We start from the raw sequence: 26,258 nt of genomic DNA on the forward strand, positions 1-26,258 counted from the left end.
AACAACTGGAATAGGAAATATGTACATGAATATAAAATTTGTTATTTAAATTCTATCTAATAGAAAATCGACTACAAAGCAAAATAACAACAACAACATATTGTAGAGTTTATAACATATGAAGAAGAAAAATGTACGACAACAATAGCATAAAGGCAAGGGGAGGGAAATGGAATTATACTGTTGTAACATTATTCACTATATGCGTGAAGTTGTCATACTAAGATAGAGATCAATAAATCCTTAAGCAATAAAAAAAAAGAGGTATAGCTAATAAGGCATAATAGGAGGTCAAATGAAATAGTGCAGTAATATTCCATTAATCCAAAAGACTGTGAGCTGGAAAAGAAATAAAAAGAAAAGAGAACAGAGGAGACAAATAAGAAAAAATAGCCCAATGGTAAATATAAATCCAATCATATTGAGAATCATATTAAACGTAAATGGAATAAGTACGTGAATTAAAGGCCTAGATTATCAGACTATATAAAGCAAAATCCAAACATATGCTTTCTAAAATAACTCACTTTAAATATGAAGACTCAAATAGTTTAAAAGGATTGAAGATTTACCATATTAACAGTAATCAAAGTAAAACTGGATGGATAGACGTAAGTGGATTTCTGAGCAAGAAATATTGCTAGGAGTGAAGGGAGTCAACTTGTAATGATCAAAGTTCAACTATTCAAGAGAATACAGCAATCTTAAATGTGCAATGACAGTTGTTAAAAAATATATTTTTGGTAAAAGTCATAAAATCTTACACTTAAAATGGGTCAATGTCATCTAGGAAAATAAAATTTCAGTAACGCTTATGAAAAAATCCACAATTCATTGATCATAGTTCCATTCACATGCAGTGTTGAATCTGTCCTATGTTCTTTCTAAAAGCTAAATATATGTAATGTTCAGTGAAGCTTGTTGTGTTTCATCAGTTTGATTTTCATTCTGAGTATTAGACTGCTCCTGCTGATTAGGCAATGAGTGTTACAATCATCAACTCCTTATAGGTCTGCCCACATAATTTTCAGATATTTATCCACTCTCTGTTACTGCCCCCAGGATAGGACCATATCATTCATTTCAACAAATGGTCTATAGAGGGCACCTTGCTCAGTGCCAGACATTGTACTATATACTGGGATTCAAAATGAGCCTCTACCCCTGCTCATAAGTTAATGTGACTCAATATAATGTGCCAGGTGTTTGTGTAGATTAGGAATAACATGCCATAAGAAGACAGAGAAGAGAATGATTCACTCTGGGTGACTTTGGAAAAGCATAATCATAAATGGTATCAGCACTGGGGTACCTGGGTGGCTCAGTCGGTTAAGACTCCAACTCTTGATTTCAGATCAGGTCATGATCTCAGGGTCATGAGATTGAGCTGTGGGTCAGGCTCCATGCTCAGTGTGGAGTCTACTTAAGATTCTTTCCCTCACTCTCGCTTTGTCCCTCCCCCTGCTCATGTTCTCTTTCTCTCTCTAAAATTTATAAATAAAATCTTTTAAATAAATAAATAATAGATAGGTAGGTGATAGAATGGTACCATTATGTAAGTACTTATTAGATGCCAAGGATCATAGCTAATCCCCCGAATAATTCTTCAAGTAGAGTATTATTTCCATTTTACAACTGAGGAAACAACCACAAAAACCCTTAAGAAACTTGTTCAAGATCACACATGTAACAAGCAGAGAAAATCTGGCTGATTCCCAACCCACTAGTCTTTTTACCATATCATGCTATTCACACAGGCTGATAGTATGGAAGTAATTGCTTCATAGAGGTACCAACACATGAGCTTGATCTTGAAAAAGGAGTTGTAATATACTAGTGGTCAAGGGAAGAACAGAACTTCAAAAAGAGAGACAAACACACTCAAGTCTGAAAAATCATTGCATATTTAGAGAAGAGTGTATCATTCTGTGTAGGTGGAATATATGTGTGGGGTGGGACAGAGAGATACTGGAGACAGTAGACAATCATTTCTTCAAGAGTTTTGCCCCCATTTTGTGTTTCCCTCTTAGCATTTCACTTCAAAGCCATGAGAATCATCTTGCTAAAATACAGATACAATGATGTCACTCATCTATGTACAAATATTCAGGGTTTCTATTTTTACCCCAGTGTAAGGTCCCAATTTGTAAGCATGGAACACATGCGTTATTTTCCTAATCTTTGAAATGGGTGTATTTTGAATATCTAGTTCTTGGGTTACTATAAGGAGATCTTACACACACATACACACAGACAATGTCAGCCCCATGTCATATATAAAAACCTACAAAATGGTGTGTTTTTACTAAATATTAGTGATTAGTAATAATTATAATTGTTATGTTATTATTCCTATTCCTATTCCTATGATATGTACTATCATAGTCTGGTGGGTTGAGTTAGACATTTAGCAGAGATGTTTTAGTGAAAATCAGCAAAGAGTGTTGACATTGAAATGCAAGTACTTCAACAAATTTTTTGAGAAGTTAACATAGGAGGAAGTGGGGTGCAGGTAGTAAGGTATTATGGTTTTACTTTTTCCCTTATTTCTCTTCTGAGGTTTGCCACAAACATCTTTAGTTGGATATAATAATCAGTAAGTATGACCCAACAGCCCAAAAGACCGAAACAAGCTCTGCTCATTTTACTCTTTGTTTTAGATTAACTCTGCTGAGAGCATTGTCAGGCTGTCACCTTATCAGCAAGAACATCTGAAGCGGCATTTCTGTCGGGAAAAGCACAGGTTGTATTGCAATTTACTGTAGCTCCCTGTTGTGCAAACTTTCAGGGAGTGATGAAATTAAAGTGGCATTACTTCAACTATTTTTTTTTTTCCCTGACCGAAAATTCTTAGCAGATAGTATCTACAAACTAAGAATTTGCATGGTCACAACCTGGATTAATGACACAGAATCACTGAAGGAATATTTCTGCTCGTGGAGGTTCATTTCCTACATCCTGTGCCTTGAGGATTTAGTTTTACAGTGACCCATGTATATAAGCAACAAAAGTTTCACGAAATAAGACAAGCTGATTATATATGATGCATTATGGTATAATTTTTATTCTATCCTGTTGTATTTAATTCCATTATATTTTCCAATACTAGTTATAACCCACAAGATTGATTTTGCAACCTACTAATGCATCATGCCTTATAATTTAAAAGCATTGTATAGTCTCTTAATGACAGAGCCCAGCTTTGACGGTCCGTGGTAGAGTCAACATCCATGTTCACACGTTCCAAGGTATCAGAAGAGTCAGTAGGGGTAGAATGCTTACACTGGTGAGGCCTTTTGCACACCCTGCTTATCGTCTACCTCCAAATTATACGATTTGCAGATCCTAACCGAGTGTTGCCCTAACCATGGGCACTCCGTGGGGCAAAGCATTTGGAGTTGAGGTGGCATAATAAGTAGGAGATTCTCTGGGCTGTTGAAACTCTGGAGGCTAGTAGTTGTCATCACCCCAACATCTCTGTTTGGTTCCTTGTACAAATTAGATCGAGCATTTAAAAATGCACTGCTGGGGTGCCTGTGTGGTTCAGTCCGTGAAGCAGCTACCTTCGGCACAGGTCATGATCCCGGGTCCCGGAATTGAGCCCCATATCTGGCTCCCCACTCAGTGGGGAGCCTGCTTCTCCCTCTCCCTCTGCCCCTCATCCCGCTTGTTTTATCTCTCTCTCAAATAAATAAAATCTTTAAAAAATAAAAATAAACAAATATAAAAATGCACTGTTTTCTGGGGCTCCTGGCTGGCTCAGTGGGAAAAGCATGCAACTCTTGATCTCAGGGTCATGAGTTGCAGCCCCACGTTGGTTGTAGAGATTACTAAAAAAATAAATAAATAAACTTAGGAATAAAGCTTATAGGTAAACTTCAAAAAAATCAATAAAAATGCAATGTTTTCTAAGAGGGTTTATAAAATGAAATACACTCAATAGACTTAACATTTACATGGTCTCCTTCTTCCCAATTGATTCTTTCTTTGTGTAGAGAAAAGACTGGCTTTGAGCCAGTGGGCTTCTAAGTCAGAGTCTCGAGTTTTACTTTTAACTCCACTTTTAAGATCTTCTATCCCAGTTTCCTTTTCTATAAAATGAGAATAATAATATCGACCCCATAGCATTCTTGAAATAATTAAAAGGACATTATAAAGAGCTCGTGCACCATCCAACCCAGACCTGGGGCCTAAGAAATATTACTCTTCTTCTCTTGCCTTGGTGCTTACCCCCAACAGCGGTCACCACATCCCTGAGCCAACAAGCAACCCACTAAGGGTACAGCACAGGCAAGCAAGAATTTTTCTTCAACAGAACCACAGCCCAAAGCCAGGGTGCTACAGCCAGTAACGAAAAACGTAGCACAATAAATATAAACCACATTTCCCCAAAAATCAAATAAAAAACCCTGCAAAGCTTATCAGCCACTATGTTTATCAGACTATAAAGTATACAGAGTATCTGGTGACTGAGATCTGGTCTTAACTTTCACTTTGGTCAAAAAAAAAAAAAAAGAAGAAGAAGAAGAAATAAACATAGTATGTAATCATGTTAATTATTTATTTCTTCACTGAGTCAGACACAAAAAGGGATTGTACCAGTGTCTAGTTTTACGAGGGTGGCAGTAAAGCTTGAAAGCAAAAGGTGTCACCAAACCTAAACAGAGTGAGGACTACCAAGCTTCATGACGAACAATGTTGGGTCATTTGTCTTCTACTTGGTGATTCCAAAGCAGCATATCCCAACCTCCAACAACTCTAACTCCAAATCTGTTTAATCATTTGGTTTTTCCTTCTGAGGTGTTCTTCTGGAGGGACAAACTTTATCCTCTCTAGTATATCTACATTCTAGAGAATACCAACCACAACACATGCTAAAAACTATTTTTCAGATCTTTTTTTTTTTTAAGATTTTATTTATTTATTCGACAGAGATAGAGACAGCCAGCGAGAGAGGGAACACAAGCAGGGGGAGAGGGAGAGGAAGAAGCAGGCTCACAGCGGAGGAGCCTGATGCGGGGCTCGATCCCAGAACGCCGGGATCACGCCCTGAGCCGAAGGCAGACGCTTAACCGCTGTGCCACCCAGGCGCCCCTATTTTTCAGATCTTAACCACAGGGAGCAGAACGATGTGATTACTGTGAAAGTTTTGGATAAGGACCTTTTTAGTGCAGGAATAGCAATGCAACTAACCAAGAATACCACAAAATACGCTCACTGAGTGATGTTTAGTTGTGCAAGTACGTATTTAATGTGGAGTGTACCATACGTGCTATATAACCAAGCCATCCTCCCTCCCCATTTCTCTATATTTCCCATCCATCTGTCCTAATGGGATCTCATGGTTCTGTAACCTCCTCTACTCCAGAACATTCGAATGCCACTAGCTCATCATCCACAAGCAGAACCTAGCCTTTGACGTCATCGTATTCAGAACAATGCCACGAGATTATAGATGATGAAAGGCTCTTCTGAGGCCACAACCCTTTGTCCTTCTAACACGCCTGCTCTCGAACTTAAACTGAGCCTGCCCAGCATTCCATGGGGACTAAAAAGTTCCTCAAAAACCCCACCACCATCATTCATTTCAGTTTCTCACACCTTATCCTGCTTCATTCACCTTCCAGCTCAGCCTGGACTCCATGGTTAGTCATTTCCGCAATTACTCTCTGCATCGTACATACCAGGTTAACCCCTCATTCTTGCTCACTTGCGTTGTCTTTCTCATTTTCGCCCTGAGCTACAAAATAGTGCTGAAGAAATGAAATCCTGTGAGTTGGTATCAGTGTAAGTTAATGCTTTCCAGTTCTAGTCGGTATTTTACAACGCTTTTGTTCTTTAAAGAAAACTACCTTTGGACTTTCACAAACTGTGCTCCCAAATCCTCATCACTTCCATCGAATACCCAGCCCTGTCATGAGCCCTCGCCACTCACGAAATGACCTATCCTCCCACTTTACTATGATGATCCCTAAACTGACCTCTCTTCATCCTCAATCTCTCTGAATCTTTACCTTTTTCTCCTTCTGTCTCCTTGGTATTAAAGAACGTTAAGCCCACCCTGACCCCACTTGCTAAATATAAGCAGTCACGAATACTGATTACTTAGCCTTAACTATGGAAGGACAAATTTTTGCACAACTTACTCACTTTACTTTTAAAAGCTATTCTTAATTTTAATTATTTCATTATTTTATTATTTTTTCTTTATTTAACAATATTTTATATAGCATTTACTTTCTGGCACATTTTACACACGCAAACTGATTTGTGTTTCATAATAATCTTGTGAGGACTCTTTTCAAGACTTTAAAAGGAGTGCAAATATTTCGGTTGGCTAAGCCAGTGGGATAGAAGAGACAGAGAGAAATGCCCTAATGAGAGACTGCACGGTCCAAGAAAAATAGAGGGAATGAGCTCTATTCCTGTATTTCTACTTCTCAGTTCCAGCCCCGTGTAATAATGTGCTGTTTCCTGCCCTGGCCAGTAACTGACTGCCTTCTTGGCCTGCTGTTTATACCAAGTACATCCTAACTCCCACCGCCCCCCTGGCACACAAGGTTTTGTTTTGCTTTGTTGTTTTGTTGGCTTATGTTGGTTTAGTAAGGTTTCAACTACTTGTTAGCAATCACATGTATGTATGCACATCTCTGCATGTCTCTGTAAAACAATGCATGCACGGACAGAGTCAAGAAGAATAAAAACAAAAATAAAAGCGTTTCTGGTGAAAAAATATGTGAAGGTGTAGTGAAAAACAATGAAAAAGGTACTATGGACAACATTTAAAAATCAAGGTTTTGATTCTTTATTCATAATTCTTTCAGCTAAAATATATAGTGCGGCACTGTGTGTGACACTTTTACTAGTGGTTTATACAGTCATCTATCAACTTCCTAAATTTTGCTTCCATAATGCCAAAGTCATCATGATGCTTTTATTCTCAAAAAAAAAAAAAAAAAAAAAAGTCTTCTTATAGCATAAACTATTTCCATGGGGAAGTTTCCCCTTTCCTGTGTTTACTTCCCTTTTGTAAATTTGTCATCGCGCCGTTTCTTCACATGGCATTAGATGATCATAACAGCGTTTGCTTAATCAGGACTCCTCCCATGAACATTTAAAAAACAATTTTAAGAAAATAGAAGTGAAAACCTAATTTAGGGCAATTTTTAAAAATCCTTTAAAAATTACGTGAAGTCAGTATATTTTAATGTTTCTTGGTGTAACTCAAAATGATATTAAATAATTGCGAATCGCTCAAATCATCAGGATCTTCACTACATGTGCAGCAACAACAGAAGTTAATTAAGGGAGTATATTGGATAGATATTACAGAATGTCAAGTCAAGAGTCCGGCAGTTCCCCAATTTTGCATCTTTTGTAAAACCTGTCCTAGCACCTTATATACCATGAGCGCTTAGTAAAGGTCTAGTAAATTAATATCCACTATCTCCTCATTTCCTGCCACATCCTGTGACTTCTATCCACTCTGCATCCCACACATCATTTAGTAAGTGGTGGATTTGTGCACATACAGTCATGCAAATACCTCTAGGTGGATTTAAGAACACTCTAATGGAGGTGACAACTGCACGGGTTTCTGAACAACAAGTAGGGTCTACACACAGCCTTCAGTGACTGGGTCCTGCCTCCATTGCCCCCCTCTCCTTGCCTCACAGGTGAAATTCCAGATATATAAACCGCCTGGTGCCCCCAGTAGACACAGTGCTCATGCTAGCCTCTCTGACTTTGTGTATTTGGTCATCTTGTTCTAGAGTGTTTTCCCCACTCTTCAATGTCCTCATTCACCTGGGAAAATCCATCCTTTCAGACTTAGTTTGGGGGCACATCTTCCCTAGAGAGACTTCTCCAAAGATCTTCTCCGAGAATTCAGCCCACTCCAATGAGAAACAAGATTAAGGGTTCCACTTCCATGCTCCTATCGTATCCTGCGCATACTCTGTCATGTCATTTACCAGCCTACTTTGTAATATTCTATTTATAGGTCTACTCCTATTAGACTGAAAATTTGGGGGTAGTACAATGCATCTTATACTTTTTTGTATTCCTGGGACCTAACTCGATTCCAAATGAATTTGGAATAACTTATAATTGAATAGATGGAGAAAGGAAGGGAGGGAAGGAATTATATAGTGAAGAAATCAATCCATGGTTGATAATTTTAGCAGCAATATGAAAGATGGAGGGGCACCTGGGTGGCTCAGTCGGTTAAGTGTCTGCTTTCTGTTCAGGTCATGATCCCGGGCTCCTGGGATCAAGGCCTGCATCGAGCCTCACGTCGAGCTCCCTGCTTGGCGGGGAGCCTACTTCTCCCTCTCCTGCTCTCCCTCCTTGAGTGCTCTCTCTGTCAAATAAATAAATAAAATCTTCTAAACAAATATGAAAGATGAAAGTATTTTTCAGGACTCTTTTATTGTAATTGATGGCAACATGACTCAATTAGCTGAATAAGGAAAGAAGATCAACTGCTAAATCACAATGAAAGCCCATAGATTAGGCCGGGGAGAGCTAGATTCGGTGCTCCAACAATGTCCCAAATAACCCTAGGTCGGACAGGACACATGCCTCCATCTGTGGCAGCTCCATTCTCAGGCAGGCTCCCCCAAGCAATGGCAGGACTCCAAGCTTCTATCTTACCAATTTAGCAATCCCAGCAAGAAGCAAGAACCTCTCAATTCCCTTTGTTCCAGCACAACTGACATCTTCTCTGACTTCGCCAATCTTAAATCACTGGCTCCCCTCTGAACCTGTACTGGTCTGGGCAAGGGCACAGGCAGGAACGAGGGACCCACACCGCCAGAGGGTCACAAACTCCCCTCCGGAGCTCAAAAGCCAAGTCGTCTCACCTTCATCATGTGGACTGATGAGGGCAGGAATGAGGATTTCTGAAGGAAAACTAGGGTTCTGTTTTAAGGAACAGCAGGTGCCAGACAGGTAGAAACAGCAGTTGCAGTAGAGATTGCAAGGTGAGGCTAGCGCAGATGTGCTCAGTTAGCAACTGAGTGCCCTTAGACAAGGGGACACGGTCTTGGGAATTAGTGACATGCTCCCTTCAGACAGAACCATTATACAACAAACCGAAGCCGTCAGGAAATGGGAGGGAGAAGGGGAGCAATTATGCCAGCCCAGCTCTCGAGGCAAGCCAAGATAAAGCAGAGCCACACCACGCATTCTTGCTGGCCGATAAGCAAGATTGATTAACAAGATCCGTGCTCAGCGAGGAAGAGCAACCCAAGTTTTGCAAGCATATTGCAATGGATTAGTCAAATCTGAAATACAGTACCAGGTACAGGGTAAAATGGAATTTAGTAAACCGAATATATATTTTAGAGATAACTCCATCGGGTTAGTGATCGCATGGATTAACAGCTTGCACATATAAAAGGAGCATTCGGCACATCTTAAAACAGGAAGCAGTTAGTTTATCATGGCGGGCTTTACAACACGGATGCTCTTAACATTTTCTGAAACTTAGTGGGGCGTGAATTAGATGAATTAAATAATGGAAAGTGGTACCTTATGAAAAGAAAAAAACACCTTTCTTCTTACTTCCTGGATGCCAATAATTCTGATTTAAACAAGTCTTAGGAGTCATACTGCAGATAATTCCACAGATAATGGGTTAATTCTTGAATGTCTCATCCTTTTGGCAGCTGCTGTAAGTAAGCTGAAATTCTACTCTTCCTGTGTATTTGCTACGTCAATACTTAGGGTTGGGTCTGGGAATCATTATAGCTAATACTTTCTATTGTTTGGGCAGCCAGCTGTTAATGCCCCAGGCATAGAGACAGTCATAACTGAAATGTTTTCCCATAAATGAATTGGGGAGAATTTTTACTCTTATTCCCATCTTATATAGGAAACTAAAATTTCAAACACTGGTTTTAAAAATCTGTTCTAAGATCCCTAAAGAATATAGATGTACCCTCCTTTCACAATTCCTGATGCTGAACATTTTCAAAGACAAATTAAAAGATATTTCCCCCTGTTTACATAAGGATTCACACAAAGTGTTCTTGTTCACCTAAGTGTCTTCGTCAGTTCAGGCACTAAAACAAAATACCACACCCGGGCTGGGTTAAATAATAAACATTTCTTTCTCATTGTTCTGGAAGCTGGAAGTCTAAGATCAAGATCTGCAGATTCAGTGGGAAGCCTCTTCCTGGTTTGCAGACAGTCACCGTCCTGCTGTACCCTCACATGACAGAGAGAGATCAAGCTCTCTAGCGTCTCCTCTTATAAAAGCCCTAATTCCATCCTGAGACTCCCACCCTCAGGACCCCATATAGACTTAATTACGGCCCCAAGTCCTCATTGGGGTTTCGACACTGGAATTTGTGGAGGGCATATTTAGTCCATAACAGTAAGGTTTTAAAACACTACTTCCATTTTACTTAACAAATATTTATAGAACACAATATGTGCTGATATTTTACAAATGTTAACACATTTAGTACTGGCAACAACCCTGAAAGGCAGGCATTACTTGCTCTCTTTTACAGAGGAAAACCAGGAGCCCAGAGAGATTAAATAAATTGCCCACAGCCAGAGGGTCATGGGGCAAGAAAGGGTGTAGCTGAGGTTCCAGCCTTCAGGGCTTTACCACACTGTTCTGGAGGCAGACCAGCTCCCTCCGCCTGTAGCCCTTCTCACGCCACCACCAGAATGTCTCCCACCTCAGCGACGGCTGGGCTACCCTGGAGAATCTATTGAAGCTCTCCGGTTTAATCCAAAACGAGATATCCGAAACTGATGCTGAAAAGTGAATTGCCCCAGTGAGAAGTCCTCAGCTACACAGACCGAAATGCTTTATTGGCATTCTTAGAAAACTAAAGTAGTTGGCAGTTGTTTCCCAAGAGGACCAATTTCAGGAGGCAGATCAATTCAGATGACTGTGCAGTGGAATATCCTAGTAATCTAGTGTTTACCCACTTGGAAACACATCTGTTTGCGACTCAGGGGAGTAAAGGTGGGAGTTCGCTAGGTCCTGGCTCCCCGCTGTCCTTCATCCGATCTGTCAGTGCTAGAAAAGGTGCACCTCCCAATCCCAACATAGCCCTCGCGGCTCCCGAATGCCTGTCGTGAATGGAAACACGGTCTCCTAGACAACCAACAGTGGGGCGCCAGGAATTACTAGAGTGTGGGAAGTCCCAGAATTTCGAAGAGAAGAAATATGACAGGTTACCTCCTGTATCTTAAAATAAACACTGACTTAACCTGAGGCGCGGCCTGTCCCCCGACCTTATCGCCATGCCCCAGAGCGCAAAGCGTGATGTGATGTATCTGAGCTGATAACACACCAGAAATAAGACAAACGTTCGTACGTATAATCTGAGATAACACTTTGAACAGAGCGTTTATTCCGGAGATAAATACAATCTGCAAAACCCAGTTTAAAGTGAAAGGATGTATATAGGTAAGAGAGGTTGCCATTCCTGCTTCAAGTCTTCCAGGTGCAGCAGCTCAAGTGTCTTTGAGAATTAATTCTCTCCCCTAAGGGATCTAACGGGTCGGACCAAACCTGCCCCGCGACCCGGGATCGCTGGGCACCCACGGTGCCCCCCGCAGGGGCAGCAGCAGCATGACGGTCACTCACACCCCCTTTGGGCATTTGGGCGGAAAGAGGACGTCCCCGCCTCGCAGGGACACAAGGGTGGCCAGGAGGGGGAGGGGAGGGCGGGTCCCCCTCCACCACGGGGGCGGGGCTGCGTTGTCCTTTGCGACCCGGGAGCGACCTGCGGTGCCGGGAATTTCCCTGGCCCCGGGGCTGCTCACTTCCCCGCGCCAACCAGGCATAAAAGGGGTTCTCCCGGCTCGGGCAGCCACAGAATCCGCTCCGCCAGCTCTCGCTCCAGCTCTCCAGCTCCAGGCACCGCCGCCCCGACTCTCCGAGCTGAGCCCCATGGCCCGCGCCGCCACCCCCGCCGCACCCCGCGCCCTCCGGCTCCTCGGCGCCGCGCTGCTGCTCCTGCTCCTGGTCCCCGCCGGCCGCCGCGCCGCAGGTGAGACTCCGCACCCCCAGCCCACCGGTGGGACGGGGGGCGGTGGGCGCCACCCCGGGACAGCCCGCTAACCGGGTCTGTTCTCCCCGCAGGAGCGCCCGTGGCCGCCGAACTGCGCTGCCAGTGCTTGCAGACCTTGCAGGGAATTCACCTCAAGAACATCCAGAATGTCAAGGTGACGCCGTCGGGACCCCACTGCGCCCAAACCGAAGTCATGTAAGTGACGCCCCTCCCTGCTGCCGCTGCTTGCGTCCTTGTGCTCCCCCCCCCGCCCCCGCCGCGATGCCCCAGGCCCGCCGCCCAGCCCCACCGGCAGCCAACGCGGACTCTGCCTTCTCTCTGCAGAGCCACTCTCAAGAATGGACAGGATGTTTGTCTCAACCCCGAAGCCCCCATGGTCAGGAGAATCATCAATAAGATGCTGAACAAGTGAGTTGTGTTTTTATTCACACGTGGGACTAGAGTCATAGGTCACAAATACTGGCAAATGCTTCCGGAAAATGTTATCAAGGAAACTCAGGGTTTAGCTGAAGGACTGGAAATCATTCTTATTCCACAATTAAATTTGCTAGTAAGATCATTCATCTGCTCTGGTGCCAGAAGGATGTTTCCAGTGCCCTCCATGCCCGTGCAAATGAGTGTGGGTAGATGTGTGTCACTGAAAGATGAAGTAGATTTGGCCAATGGTGCAAAAATGCCTCCTACCCATGAAGGGGCTTCAGCCCTGAGAAGTGGGACCCCTGGTTTTCGGCAACACGGACCTCTGAAGCTTAGCTGCGGAGAGCAAGGACTTTGAGACCTCCCTAAACTCAAGTCTAGGGTCCCCGTGAAAATTTTCTAACCCCTTTGAGCATCAGCAAAATGGGATAGATAATAATAGCTATTTCATGGATTGTATGAGGTGTAAGTGAGGTCTTGCATGTAAAATTTTAACCCAGTGTGACGGTGAGTGTTAGGTTTTAGCTCTTTCAAGTCAATAGTAGAGTTCAGCCCACAGCCCCGCCCCTCCTCAATAAAAGAGCAAGTTCTCTGCTGTGCAGGGCAGTGGGTACCGTGGGACCGTGTCTGGGTGCAGGGCTGGGCCAGGTCTGCATACAGAAATCCCTCCAGCTTCAGGGGCCAGTGTGAGAGAAGAGCAGGGCTCCTTAGCACCTATAACAGTAACCCTTTTCTCCTCATAGGGGCAGCACCAACTGACCTGGAGACAAGACGCTGGCTGGTGGCGGTTCCTGAAAGTCCCTTTTAGGAGCTGAGAATGAAGAAGAGAACAACTGGCTCTTGCAGACATCTAGAAAGGCCTTACTGTGTTTGACTATTATGAGTTCTATTTATTTATGTTTGTATTTATTTATTTTTCAAAGCTCATATTTAATATTTTACATGTTAGTATTTAAAGATGTGAATGCCTTTAATCAAGCATAACTCGGTCCTGATAATCTGAAGACGATGGATTTTAAATGACTCATGAAACCAGTGTTTCCTGGGAGATCATGAAGTGCCAGGCACACTGATGGGGTAGGGGGTGGAAGAAGGGAGTCGAAGCAGTTAAACAGTGTATACAGATCTATTTTTGTACTTGTTTAAAAGAACGTATGTTGTTATTTATTGAAACTGTTTCACACATTATGTAGTCAACATTTTTATGTTGAAACTTCCCTTGGACATTTTATGTCTTGCTTGTAGGGCATAATGCCTTGTTTAATGTTTATTATGTAATGTTGCTCTGTCTTGGAACAGAGAAGTCAAAACTACTGTTATAGTTTTACAAATGATATGACAATAAAAGTTTTGCAAAAAATAACACGCCTGGGTTTTGTTTTATTCTTCTCAATCATTGGTTCCTACTGGGTGCCCAAGGTATTATACAGTTAGACTGTAGGTCACACCTAATGTTATGCCTGCTCCTAGTTTTTATTTTCCTTACCTTTCTCTTATTTAAGGGATATTTGACACACTACACTCCCAACCACTTTGAGAATCCTAGTTTTACACAAAATATTGCTGCTTTTCACACTGATTCAATATTTAAAATTCGTTCTTTATAAACTTCTGGATTTTTATAAATATTGTAACAAGAGCTCCTATTAAATGCTTTGGGTGAGTGGATTTTCAAACAATTATGCAATTCTTTCCCTTTGGATGAGGCTGGGACCAAAAGGTGGAAAAGTGGATTCTTCCTAAGAACTTGAACAATTTGTGTTATTTAATAAGAATAGTGATCTATGTTAATACTTACTAAAGCAAAAGAAGAAGAATCATCATCATCTATGGAGATACGTATATGCTGTAAAGTAAAATACACAACAAAAATAACAAAGGATAGGTAAGAAGAGAAATGGACTTAGAATATAATACATGTATTCCATTGTTGGAGAAAGTATTAATTGAAGGAAAATTGTAGTGTGGCAGGAATATAGATTGCAACTTTTAAGGTAACCACTAAAAGGGAGATAAAAATTTTGGATTTAAAAATCTGAAGGGGCGCCTGGGTGGCACAGCGGTTAAGTGTCTGCCTTCGGCTGAGGGCATGATCCCGGCGTTATGGGATCGAGCCCCACATCAGGCTCTTCCGCTGTGAGCCTGCTTCTTCCTCTCCCACTCCCCCTGCTTCTGTTCCCTCTCTCGCTGGCTGTCTCTATCTCTGTTGAATAAATAAATAAAATCTTTTTTAAAAAAATCTGAAAAGGAGGGGCGCCTGGGTGGCGCAGTCGTTAAGCGTCTGCCTTCGGCTCAGGGCGTGATCCCAGCGTTATGGGATCGAACCCCACGTCAGGCTCCTCCTCTAGGAGCCTGCTTCTTCCTCTCCCACTGCCTCTGCTTGCGTTCCCTCTCTCGCTGGCTGTCTCTGTTAAATAAATAAAATCTTTAAAAAAAAAATCTGAAAAGGAGGTAATATGGAATAAAAGAAAATGTCTGAATAATACAAAAGAAGTTAAGGAATAAAGAAGCAAAATGGCAAATGGGACAGGGGGAGAAGGGAAAAATCTTCCTTATAGAAGAATGCCTAATAATACGAGTCTTTCTCCTTCTGAAGGTGAGTTTTAATTCCCCTCCCCACATGGGTATGGAGTGGGCTTTGTGACTTTCTTCCAAGGAAGAGATTAAGAAAAGGAGAAAACAACATTACAGTGGAGAATCTGGTGGATCCCACCTTAACCAAGTGATGAAGGTTATTATGACCAATAGTGTCATGTGAATATCAGGGACACCCCTGCCCCCCACATCATATGGTAAGGGCACTTTGGCTCCATCATATTCTTCCGTAAAACCCATAAGCCCATTATGATCATGAGAAAATCATTATAAAACTCCAAATTCAGAAACATTCTACAAAATACCTAACAAGTATTCTTCAGATCTGTCGAAGTCATGAAAATCAAGGCAATGATGAGATTCTGTCACAGATGAGAAGAGACAAAGGAGACAAGCTCACTAAGTCCAATACGGGGCTTGAACTGATGACCCTGAGATCAGGACCTGAGCTGAGATCAAGAGTCAGACTCTCAATCAACTGACCCAGCCAGATGCCCCAAAGACTGACTTTTTTTATACAAAGATTGTATAAATAAGACCAAAAAAATCTATACTTCTTAAAAGATACACACTTTAAATACTGAGACCCAGGTAGCTTGAAATTAAAAGAACTGAAAGTGTTATATCATGTTAAAGCTAACTGAAAGAAACTTGATGTGGATATACCGATGCATTACTTGTTAATAAGCATTAATGTATTATTAATATAAATTTGTAATACATCAGTTAATAATTGATACATTAATTAAGGCTTAATTAATATATTAGGACTTAAGGAAAGAAGTAGACTTAGAGACTAAAAAAAAAAAGACTGATTCAAAATAAAAAGGAGGTACTTCTACAAGAGACAAACAGTTCTAAAATTCCATGAACTTAATATTTATCAAAATATATTAAGAGAGAAACTGGAAGGAGCAATGCATGAAACCATAATCATAGTTAAAGATTCTAACAAGCCTCTTTTGGTGCTTCAAAGGCACAGCAGTAAAGAATCAGCAGCAGTACAGGAGGGTAAAGCGACAGGATCCACCATCTTGGCCAGAGCATTGGTAATACACACACTTCACTCAACGACTGCATAAATCATATGTATTTTTTCAACACACAGGGAACATTTTACAAAAGAGACCATATGTGAGCCATAAAAAATGCATTAACACATTTCAAAATGCTGACATGTTACAGAGGATATTCTCTGATCAAGTTTTTTATGATTTGTCACGTTCCTGGCTGACTATGTATCCACACACATGCGTAATGTGTTTGCTGTGGTTTCTAGTTCATCTCTTTACTTCCCAAATTTCACTTCCACAATATAGGAGGCATCAAAACAGGGTCGTCACGCTGTTTTCATGCCTGTTATAGCCAAATGTCATGAACAGTATTTCCATGAAGATATTTCCTCATTTTTCATATTTATTTCTTGACATATCCTTTTGTAACCTTGGCATTTCTGTACTCTTTGATTTATGTTATACGCGATGTAATTTGATGACTCATTACTACTTCCACAAAATTTTTTAAAAATCTTAAGAAAATGAGGTGCCTGCGTGGCTCAGTCAATTGTGTCTGACTCTTGATTTCAGCTCAGGTCAGGTCTCAGGGTCATGAGATAGAGATCTGCATTAGGCTCCGTGCTCAGCAGGGATCCGCTCCCTCTCCCTCTGCCCCTCCTCCCTCTCTTTATTTATTTATTATTTATTTATTTATGATTTTCTTTATTTATTTGACAGAGAGAGGGAGAGCGAGAGAGAATAAGCAGGGGGAATGTCAGGCAGAGGGAAGGAGAAGCAGGCTTCTGCTGAGAAGGGAGCCTGATGCGGGGCTCGATCCCAGGACCCTGGGATCATGACCTGGGCTGAAGGCAGCCAGTTAACCAACTGAACCACCAAGGCACCCCTTCTCTCTCTCTTTAAAATAAATTTAAAAATCTTAAGAAAATGGAAATACAAAGTTTATATGGAAATCTATTATTTTTAAAGCCTCGAATAATGCCCCAATCTAATATATTGGATGGTTCTCAGAGTTAATTGAAATTAACTTAATTATAGATGGTGAAAATCACCAGGATGGCCTTAGCATGGGAACAGAAGGAAAGACCAGCTGTGTTGCAGAAGAAAGTATGCAGGTTAGTACTGAAGAGGAACGTCACATTTGGAGTTTCAGTTTTATCCACTATACATCTTTTGCAAAACTGACCACAGTCCCTTCTATCTTGCATGTACCTTGTATATGTTTTTTAATTCAATAGCTACCACACCCTCATTTTTGTGCGCATATCCTGAATCTTAGGTTATATCCCACCCCCCATGGTAGGTAGCCAATAAAGGTCATAGTGTGGTCTGTGCAACAGGGCCATGGAAACACCTCGAGATACCTACAGAGGCCTTCCGGTTGAGATACCATTCATACTGGATCCTGAGCCAACAAACAGGGTCCTACCAGCACATGGCCCTCCAGTGTCAGAGGCCTGCCACCTCCTTCTGCCTTAGTCTCTCCTCAGTCTCTGGTCACAGAAGCTTCTAGGACTCAACCTGTTCTATCCCATTGCTATGCCTCTGCTCGTCTGGCCCTCTCCGGAAATGCTTCCTGCCCATCAGTGTTCCGTTTACCTGGAAAACGCCTCATCCTTAAGAGTCACGTGAATGGTCACCTCTTTCAGGAAAAGTTCTCTGGCAGGTTTCGTAAACCCCCTCTGTAAGAGCTGGATTGGGTGCTCCACCTCACTCCTGACACCTTAGCAATGGTCTGCTATGGTAACGACAGGCTTTTCTAAATCTTCTATTTGTACATTCGTTTCCCCTATTGCATTGAGAGTCAGAGGACAGCAGTCTTATTCCTCTCGATATCCCTGGCCAAACTTTATTCCCACCTCCTACATGCTCCGTAAATAATCAGTGCCAATGTTGAAACAAAGGGAGAAAGAAAGGAATTCAATTTGATTCTTCCGGTTAGAAAGGTAATTAGCAATAAGTGGAATCAGTAACAAAAACCCAACTCAAACTGGCTTCATGAGAAGACGAATCATTCGACTTAGACTGTTGAGTAGATGAAGTAACGCTGGATGCTGCAGTTCAAAAATTCGCTTTAGTAATTAGTCTCACTCCAGATCAGGCTGCTTTTCTCTCTGTGCTCACTTGACGCAAGCCCCTAACAAGCACTCAAGCACTAACAAGGTTTCAAGTTTCTGTTCTAGTAGGTGTAACCCCGCAGGAAGCAAGGGCTTGTTTTTCCAGCCATTTCCTGACAAAAAAAAAAGACTCCAGGAAATTTTTCTGACCTGGCCAGACTTAGGTCACTTGCCCACCCCTGTACTTATCAGAACTGGGCTGCGGGTTAGACCCAGACTGGAAGGACTGACCACTACTACCTGGAGTCATCGGCCCACTCCTGGAGTTTGGAGCAGGGTCACCCTGCCTGAAATACCCAGATTGGAAAGAAGAAGGGGTGGTCCCCAAAAGAAAACCAAGGTTCTATAACCAGAAGAAGGAGGAAGCTCAAGCCAGGTAGAAATGACCAATGTACTAGAGACTGGCTCAGGTTTACGACATTAACACTGGACAAAACGCCCTGGACTGAAGAAGTGGGTGGATCGAAGCACTGAATGTCACATTCAGACATCTCCATTCTTCTCCCCTCAGAGTCAGCGTCATTCTACCTAAAGCAGTCATTGCAACAAAATAGACGTGGCCGTTGTGACGTCACGATTTCCCAAGGCCGGAGTGGGGACAGCAGCGCCGCAGAGCCCATCCCTGTGGCTCCATCATCTCAGGAGGCAGTACCAAGCCTGGATTGTAAAGGCAGATCAGATAGTGTCAGTCCAGTAGGCAAGATGCAGTAATATGGTAGCTCAAAATGGGACTCAGTCACGATGTTTTTATTTTAGGGCTGCTCTATTCCTTTAAGATTGGTGATTGCATTAGTTTAAAATTTGGGCATAGAAATCTGTCATTCAGCTCATAAAATGAGTAATTAGCTGGGGAAGACACTTGCAAAAACAAAGAATTGGATTATTTTTTAGGCTTCAGAACACCACTGCTCTTTAAATTATTTGAAGAAATACATATGGGACTGTTGGGGATTGAGTTAGGAAAACTGATATATTAAGACAGAAAAAAAAAAAGCCCTTTCTTTGGTATTTCATGTTGTAAGCGACTGACGTTTATCAAGCAAGTCTTAGACGTAAAAGTATAGATAATTCTATAAATATGAGGCTGCTTCTTGAAATGCTTCAACTCTGTTCACTGGTATAAATTTTTTGATGCTCTATTCATTCACCTTGAGTATTTACTTATGCGAATACTTTGGATTGGATCTGGAAAGCATTAGAACAATTTTTTTTTTTTAACTTATAAAGAGAGTAATGTTCTGGGTAGCCTCCTCTTAATGCCGAAGGCAAAATATTTCCATTATTTAAATATGATAAAGTACCCAAACTGGGTCAAGCAGAAAACTGTGGTCCTTATTTCAGCAAATAAGAACTAAAACGCCCAGTTTCCTTCTGGGAAACTCTGAGCAGAGTGCTCACCCCACTGACCTGATTTTGGACACATAAGTCCATTGATGTGGAAAATCAGAGAGATAGATAAATGTAGATTATACTAAATTTCAGTATATCATATTCATTCCACAAAAGAAACTTCCTGCTGTTAGTGAAATAAGACACTGGAGACTTTGGAGCGGTTTGCTATTTTTAAGCTTTAAGAAAGGTAAACTGAACTATTTAGCCACGAGAAGAGCAAACATATTTAAACTAACTGAAACAAAACAAACCTGCTCCCCTGAAGCTAGCTAATACTTGTCTTAAAAAAAAAAATATATATATATATTTTTTAACATGTGGTGGCTAAAGCAGCACTGGCGAGAGCTCGAATTGTGGATTTTATTAACTGCAAGACCTTGGCAAATTACCTAATATCCCTGCCCTTTTGTTTCCTAGTGAAGAAAAGTGTGGAGACAAAGTGGAGAAGATTAAGTGGGTTTTCTATACATCAAAGATTTAGAACATTGACTAGCAGATTAAAGTGCTATATTATAATACTTTATGTTTACTAGGCATCTTGTAAGCACATAAACACATGTAAGTAACTAAGGATGTTGAAAAATAATGGGAAGATCTGCTATAGATTGTTTCTTGGACAAAAGTCAAAAAGTCTTCATAACAATCTCAGTGTTTTCTGTCCTTCATAATTTTTCTATAATAAGCAGATACACAGTTAAAATCAGAAAAATAAAACCGTATTTTTAACGTTTAAAGAACAGCTATTATAATTCTGAGCTACTGATGATCTCAAATAAATAAATAAATAAATAAACCCCACGGTATTTTTAATTGAGAATTCCAGAAAAATAAGGATAACAACAGTAGTATCTACACAAATTCTCAATTATTGCTAAGTTACTAATATTTTATAAACTCCAGGTCATCTTTCATTTCCTACTTCTTTTAAAAATTTTAGATTTCTTGGGTTTTTTTGCTGGATTGTACTGATGATTATTGAAAAAATGGAAAGACCAATCTTTACTTATAATTTAGTCATTCATAATCCTTTCTAATAAGGTGGATCATCTTTAGTTGTAGTCTCATTTTGTAGTTGAAATTCCTGAAATTAGAATTATAAAATTACTGAACAATTAAACTAGCCAACAAAATATTCATTCTGAGTTTTCTCTTAAGAAAAAAAAAATAGTACAAAAATTTTATATTGGTTGAAGGAGATGTTTTCCTTTTTTGAATCTTTTTCCCAGGTGAGTTTCAGTTTGGTAGTATGGAAAAAGCAATTTCTCTTTTATTTATTTAAAAACGAGTTAAAGCATATTGTATGTACTGGTGCTTTATGAACGTTAATACATTTATTCATCATCACAACCTGTTGAGGTAGGTAGTACCCTTAATCTTCATTTGACAGGTGAGAAACTAAGGCAAAGACGGGTTAAATGTCTGATACCTGTCATGGGGAGAACGGAAATTCCTGCCCTGTCGGTGTGGAGCAGAGCGCTGCTCCGTGCCTCTGTGCGTCTCCATAGCAACTCCTCCCTCCCCTGCTCCCCTTCTACACACCCAATGCATTGGGTAACCCCACTCTACTCACAGACCAACTTCCAGAATCACACCCAAGTCATCTGAAACCAACACGCAACCCAACAACAACAACAACAACAACAACAACAACAACAATCACATTAAAACTAAGGGTGAAAAATGAGCTCCTGAATGACAAAGGCTGGAGTTAACATGTCTTATTACAGATCAGTAAAAAACAAAATATGACTGCAGTTATTTCTCTAGAAAGGATATCAAATCACCGGAGACAGTAAAGTCCACATAACTTGGAAATGAAATGAGATTTGTGAACATAAAACAAGGAAGTGCTATTAGATCCGTGATCTAGAACATAAATATTTTGCAGGAACACCTCTTTTTGCTGTTTCCGCGACCAAAGGGTGCTACTCACACTAGGCATCAGCTGGTTCCTCTGACCCTTTTGTGCTCGGACAAAACTAGAAATTGTGGACCCCATGAGCCCAAAGCAGCTTTCCTTCCCCCCAGCAGCTCTGAGGTGACCACCAGCCCCTTACTTCACGGATTAATCCACGCCCTCTAGACCAAAAAGATGATATTCATGGATTTACTCCAGCTCTGGAAGTTCCAAAATTGCATAGAGGAAGGAAGATATGTAGGGTTAAGACACTTTATCCTAAATTAAACACTGAATTAACAGTCGACAGTTAGTCCCCTCACCCCTTCAGGATATGACACAAAGTATGATTTGTCCTTGTAAAATACCAGGAAAAAGGCGGACATGCTTATGTCTAATGTGAGATGACAAATGTATTTTAACAGAGTCTACTTACGCAGGCATAAGCAAAATCTTCAAACCAGAAGACGTTCATGCGTTAAGTAACAGATCGGAAAGCATGTCACCCTTCCCCCCTGGCCTTATTCCCCCAATCCGGACAACTGACGTTCAAGAAGCCTGTCTCTGATAGGTGGCCCAGGCTCAAGTAAGGCCATTCACTCCCCCTTTGGGGATTCTGGAGGAAGGAGAAGGTCCACGAAGTCTCTGGGACACGCGGGAGGCCGGGCAGGAGGGTGGCCGGGCGGGTCCCCCCTCAACCCGGGGGCGGGGCCGCCCGGACCTTCCGGACCCCGGAGCGACCTGCTGCGCCGGGAATTTCCCTGGCCCCGGGGCTGCTCACTTCCCCGCGCCAACCAGGGATAAAAGGGGTTCTCCCGGCTCGGGCAGCCACAGAATCCGCTCCGCCAGCTCTCGCTCCAGCTCTCCAGCTCCAGGCACCGCCGCCCCGACTCTCCGAGCTGAGCCCCATGGCCCGCGCCGCCACCCCCGCCGCACCCCGCGCCCTCCGGCTCCTCGGCGCCGCGCTGCTGCTCCTGCTCCTGGTCCCCGCCGGCCGCCGCGCCGCAGGTGAGACTCCGCACCCCCAGCCCACCGGCGGGACGGGGGGCGGTGGGCGCCACCCCGGGACAGCCCGCTAACCGGGTCTGTTGTCCCCGCAGGAGCGCCCGTGGCCGCCGAACTGCGCTGCCAGTGCTTGCAGACCTTGCAGGGAATTCACCTCAAGAACATCCAGAATGTCAAGGTGACGCCGTCGGGACCCCACTGCGCCCAAACCGAAGTCATGTAAGTGACGCCCCTCCCTGCTGCCGCTGCTCGCGTCCTTGTGCCCCCCCTGCCCCCGCCGCGATGCCCCAGGCCCGCCGCCCAGCCCCACCTGCCGCCAACGCGGACTCTGCCTTCTCTCTGCAGAGCCACTCTCAAGAATGGACAGGAGGTGTGTCTCAACCCCGAAGCCCCCATGGTCAAGAAAATCATCAATAAGATGCTGAACAAGTGAGTTGTGTTTTTATTCACACGCGGCACTGGAGTCATAGGTCACAAATACTGGCAAATGCCTCTGGAAAATATTTTCAAGGAAACTCAGGGTGTAACTGAAATACTGAAAATCAGGGACTTTGCAGTGAATCCTTGTCTTAAGTGTAATCTAGGCTCCATCTTTTATTATTCCTGTAACCCCAGGGAAAGTACTTAATCTCTGTAAGTTTCAGTAATACAGAAAAATAAAAATAGCTACTTCACGTGTTTGCTATGAGGTTCAAGTAATGTCCCAAATGTACTTTTTTAGTCCACTGTGACATTACATTCCGGCTTTTTGAAGCTATTAATACATTTGGGATCACAGACCCCTATGCCTAATTAGCGTCCAGGAGCCTGGCATTTCCTGCCGCATAGGGTGGCGATGTAGGTAGTGACCAAATGGCAGGGGGCTATGCAGTCAATTTATCCAGTCCTATTAACAGCAACCATTTTCTCCTCACAGGGGCAGCACCAACTGAGCTCGAGAGAAGGCAGAAGCCTATCGCTACTGTTGCAGCCTTAGTGAAAGCGGAGCAGAAGAGAAAGAGGACCCTCCTGAGACGTCTTGAACTGTGTTTAATGTATTTGCCTACTGCCTATGAGTATTTGTCTATTTCTTAACATATGTATTTATTTATTTATTTATTTATTTTCTCAAAGCTAGCATGTTAATGTCCTAGCTAATATTTAAAGATAAGAATTTGGTGATTTGCTGTACTATTATTTTAAAAGGTCATTTTTATGTTCCATCAAAGTTGGTTCAGTTCTATTATTTAATTTGCAGATGACGAGTCTTAAATATTCTTCATTCATTAAATTATTATTTCCTGGGGGGGATGGTGGGGGAAACCATGCCATTATCATTCACCATGATAAAGGCTGGAGATAAATAGTGTGGGATACAAGCCCGTACATCCCTGTTAAGGTCTTGGGGTGTAGGTGCACATCTGTTTTTGTACTCTCGAGAAGAATGCCAGCTGTTATTTAGTGAGAGTTTCACGGTACGTGGTCAACATTTCTGATGTTGAAGCTTTAAAAACTCTAACGTTTTTAATATCCCTTGGACATTTTATGTCTTCCTTGTAAGGCATACTGCCTTGTTTAGTGTTAAGTAATGTGGTGTTTCTCTATCTTGGAATAGAGAAGTTTAAGTATTTATTGGTGTATTTTTACGAATAGCATCAAAATAAAGCTATTTACAAAAGTTCCTTGCTTAGGTTGGTTGGTTTGTTTTCCTTCTTGATCTGTTGTTTCTCCTGAATACCCGAGCACTGTAAATTTGTAACAGACTGCAGGTCACACCCACTTAAGAGACTGCTGCTAGTGGCCACTCCTTAGTCCCACTCCTGTGCACGGAGGCATGTTTGATGCTTTCTCCACGTCCTTGCAGTCCCCCATCCTGAGAATCTCTGTTTCACATAAAATACTCATTTTGTTTCACTATAACCAACTGTTATTCAATTGGAGCTCTTTAAAAATTTGCGAATGTTTATATTTTTAAAAGAGCTCTCATTTAAATTATCTTGTGAAATGGTTTTTCAACTATGCATTCTTTTCCCTCTTAATGAAGCTGGGAGCTAAACTGCAAATTGCATTCTTCCTCAGAACTCGAACAATTTGTGTAATGGGGGATAAAGCAAAAAAAGTGAGTTGGCTGAGTGTTTCATCTGTTTAAAGGTCTAAATGAGAAGGTCTTTATTTTCTAATCTTCATGGAGAGAACAATCACCAAGTGCAATGCTGTTCCAATGCTTCACAAATACGGTGATCGTTCAAATGTTCCTAAGCCTGAAAATTTGAATTTAAATGGCCCTGGGACAGTGGGGATGTATCCAGCTTCCACAACAGAAACAAAGGTGGTCATCTCATGACCTGGAAAGATCTGAGCCACCTGGAAGAGAATGTATTCTAGATCTGAAAAGGAGGAGAGTTTGTGCACATGGGGAAAGCCAGGTAGGGCCTGTCTCTGATTCAGGACCTATTCTTGGGCACGTTTATATCCTTCAGCAGGAGGAAGATGGTGGGCACATGCCCACACTTGTCTTAAGTTTCTGGGTAACTGCAGACAAGAAACACCTACTCAGAGCATCTATGCCCTCCCCTGAAAAGTAAGTAAAACAGTCTCTTCATAACTCCAGTGGTACTTGCTCAGAATGTAGGAGGTAAGATGGAACAGCAATCTTTAAATTGTATAGAAGTTAACACATGCAAACCATTCTGGAAACTCGAGAAATGCCAGCCAGCACTGACTCCTTCCTTAACCCGAAGTCAAGGGCAATATATTTTAGGCCGTGGGAAATAAAACTTCTTTGGGTTTCTTAATGTTCCGGTAAAAGTCCTTGCCTCTTCACATACCATGAGTATTAAATCTGTCATTTGTCTAGTTAATTGCTCTGATCCTAAGAGATAATAGAATTTTTCTAATCTCCTGAAAGAGGACCCGATGGTTACATCCAGGCACAGATGGTCAGGTTAAGCCTCAGGGTGGTGGGGAGACTGGAATGCTAGCTCTCCAGGTATTCACGTGTCAAAAGAGATAAAGCCACAGAATTTAGAGACACCCATAGGTTTTACCAATGAAGGCTAGGGGCAACCTGGCTCTTGGAAAGATTGTGCTTACATAACATGGGGTTAGAGTTGGGATTTAGTTTTAGCAGGTGACCAAGGAGACCCTTTCAGATGGCAATGGAACAAAGTCCTGCTTTCCCTTTATAAGCAGAGAGGATTGTACACTCCCCCCCCCCCCTTGGGGACAACTGATCTGGCTTTCATCCCATTACCCCAGGCGTAAGGCCCAAGGCAAGCAGGAAGAGACACTCACTCACTGGGAAATAACGAGTAAGAAATCTGTCTGATGCAGAACATCTCCGTGTACATTCAGGATAAAATTTTAAAATATGAATATTAAAAGCTCCACATAGGTCTTGTTGACTTGGTGACTGAAAAGAGAGACAAAGACGCTTCAGTTGGTTTGGACGCTGATGGAGATCACAGGCTGTGAAGAATTTCACTGGTCTGACAGTGGCTTTCCAGTCCTAACACCTGTGGGATGCAAGGTCAAACTTCTTGATTCGGCGACACCGCATGGCCCCTTTCATAAAAGGGGTACAATGCTAGAATCTCCTCTTTGTAGCTGTTACTAGAATGGAGCATTACAATTTGAGTAAATTGCTAAACAGCGCTGAAGAGCTGACTGGTGGCCCCTGAATTCCTGGGGGGGGGGCAATCTGACTGAGGGGGAAGCGGGGACCAGGGTTCTGTTGCTGTCGTAACAAATTATCACAATTTTAGTAGCTTAACCCAACACAAACTTATTCTCTTACGGTTCC

At 42.2% G+C, this 26,258-nt stretch overlaps 2 protein-coding genes and 1 long non-coding RNA gene across 3 annotated transcripts; 2 read left to right on the forward strand and 1 right to left on the reverse strand.

The window, feature by feature from the left end:
- Positions 1 to 11,743: 11,743 nt before the first annotated feature.
- Positions 11,744 to 14,651, forward strand: LOC113263276 (growth-regulated alpha protein-like). The gene is made up of 4 exons (XM_048211829.2): positions 11,744 to 12,020; positions 12,113 to 12,236; positions 12,366 to 12,449; positions 13,202 to 14,651. Exons 1-4 carry the CDS (start codon positions 11,921 to 11,923, stop codon positions 13,215 to 13,217), a joined length of 324 nt encoding a protein of 107 aa, XP_048067786.1. The 5' UTR covers positions 11,744 to 11,920; the 3' UTR covers positions 13,218 to 14,651.
- A 1,479-nt stretch (positions 14,652 to 16,130) lies between these two features.
- LOC130543222 (uncharacterized) lies at positions 16,131 to 22,060 on the reverse strand. The gene is made up of 2 exons (XR_008958392.1): positions 21,909 to 22,060; positions 16,131 to 18,840 (listed from the first exon to the last, which is right to left on the reverse strand). It is a non-coding gene; the product is annotated as an uncharacterized LOC130543222 (long non-coding RNA).
- Positions 22,061 to 22,089: 29 nt separating this feature from the next.
- LOC113249943 (growth-regulated alpha protein-like) lies at positions 22,090 to 25,779 on the forward strand. The gene is made up of 4 exons (XM_048211830.2): positions 22,090 to 22,480; positions 22,573 to 22,696; positions 22,823 to 22,906; positions 23,394 to 25,779. Exons 1-4 carry the CDS (start codon positions 22,381 to 22,383, stop codon positions 23,407 to 23,409), a joined length of 324 nt encoding a protein of 107 aa, XP_048067787.1. The 5' UTR covers positions 22,090 to 22,380; the 3' UTR covers positions 23,410 to 25,779.
- Positions 25,780 to 26,258: the final 479 nt, after the last annotated feature.

Source organism: Ursus arctos, unplaced genomic scaffold, assembly GCF_023065955.2.
Source record: "Ursus arctos isolate Adak ecotype North America unplaced genomic scaffold, UrsArc2.0 scaffold_9, whole genome shotgun sequence".
Lineage (NCBI taxonomy): Eukaryota > Metazoa > Chordata > Mammalia > Carnivora > Ursidae > Ursus > Ursus arctos.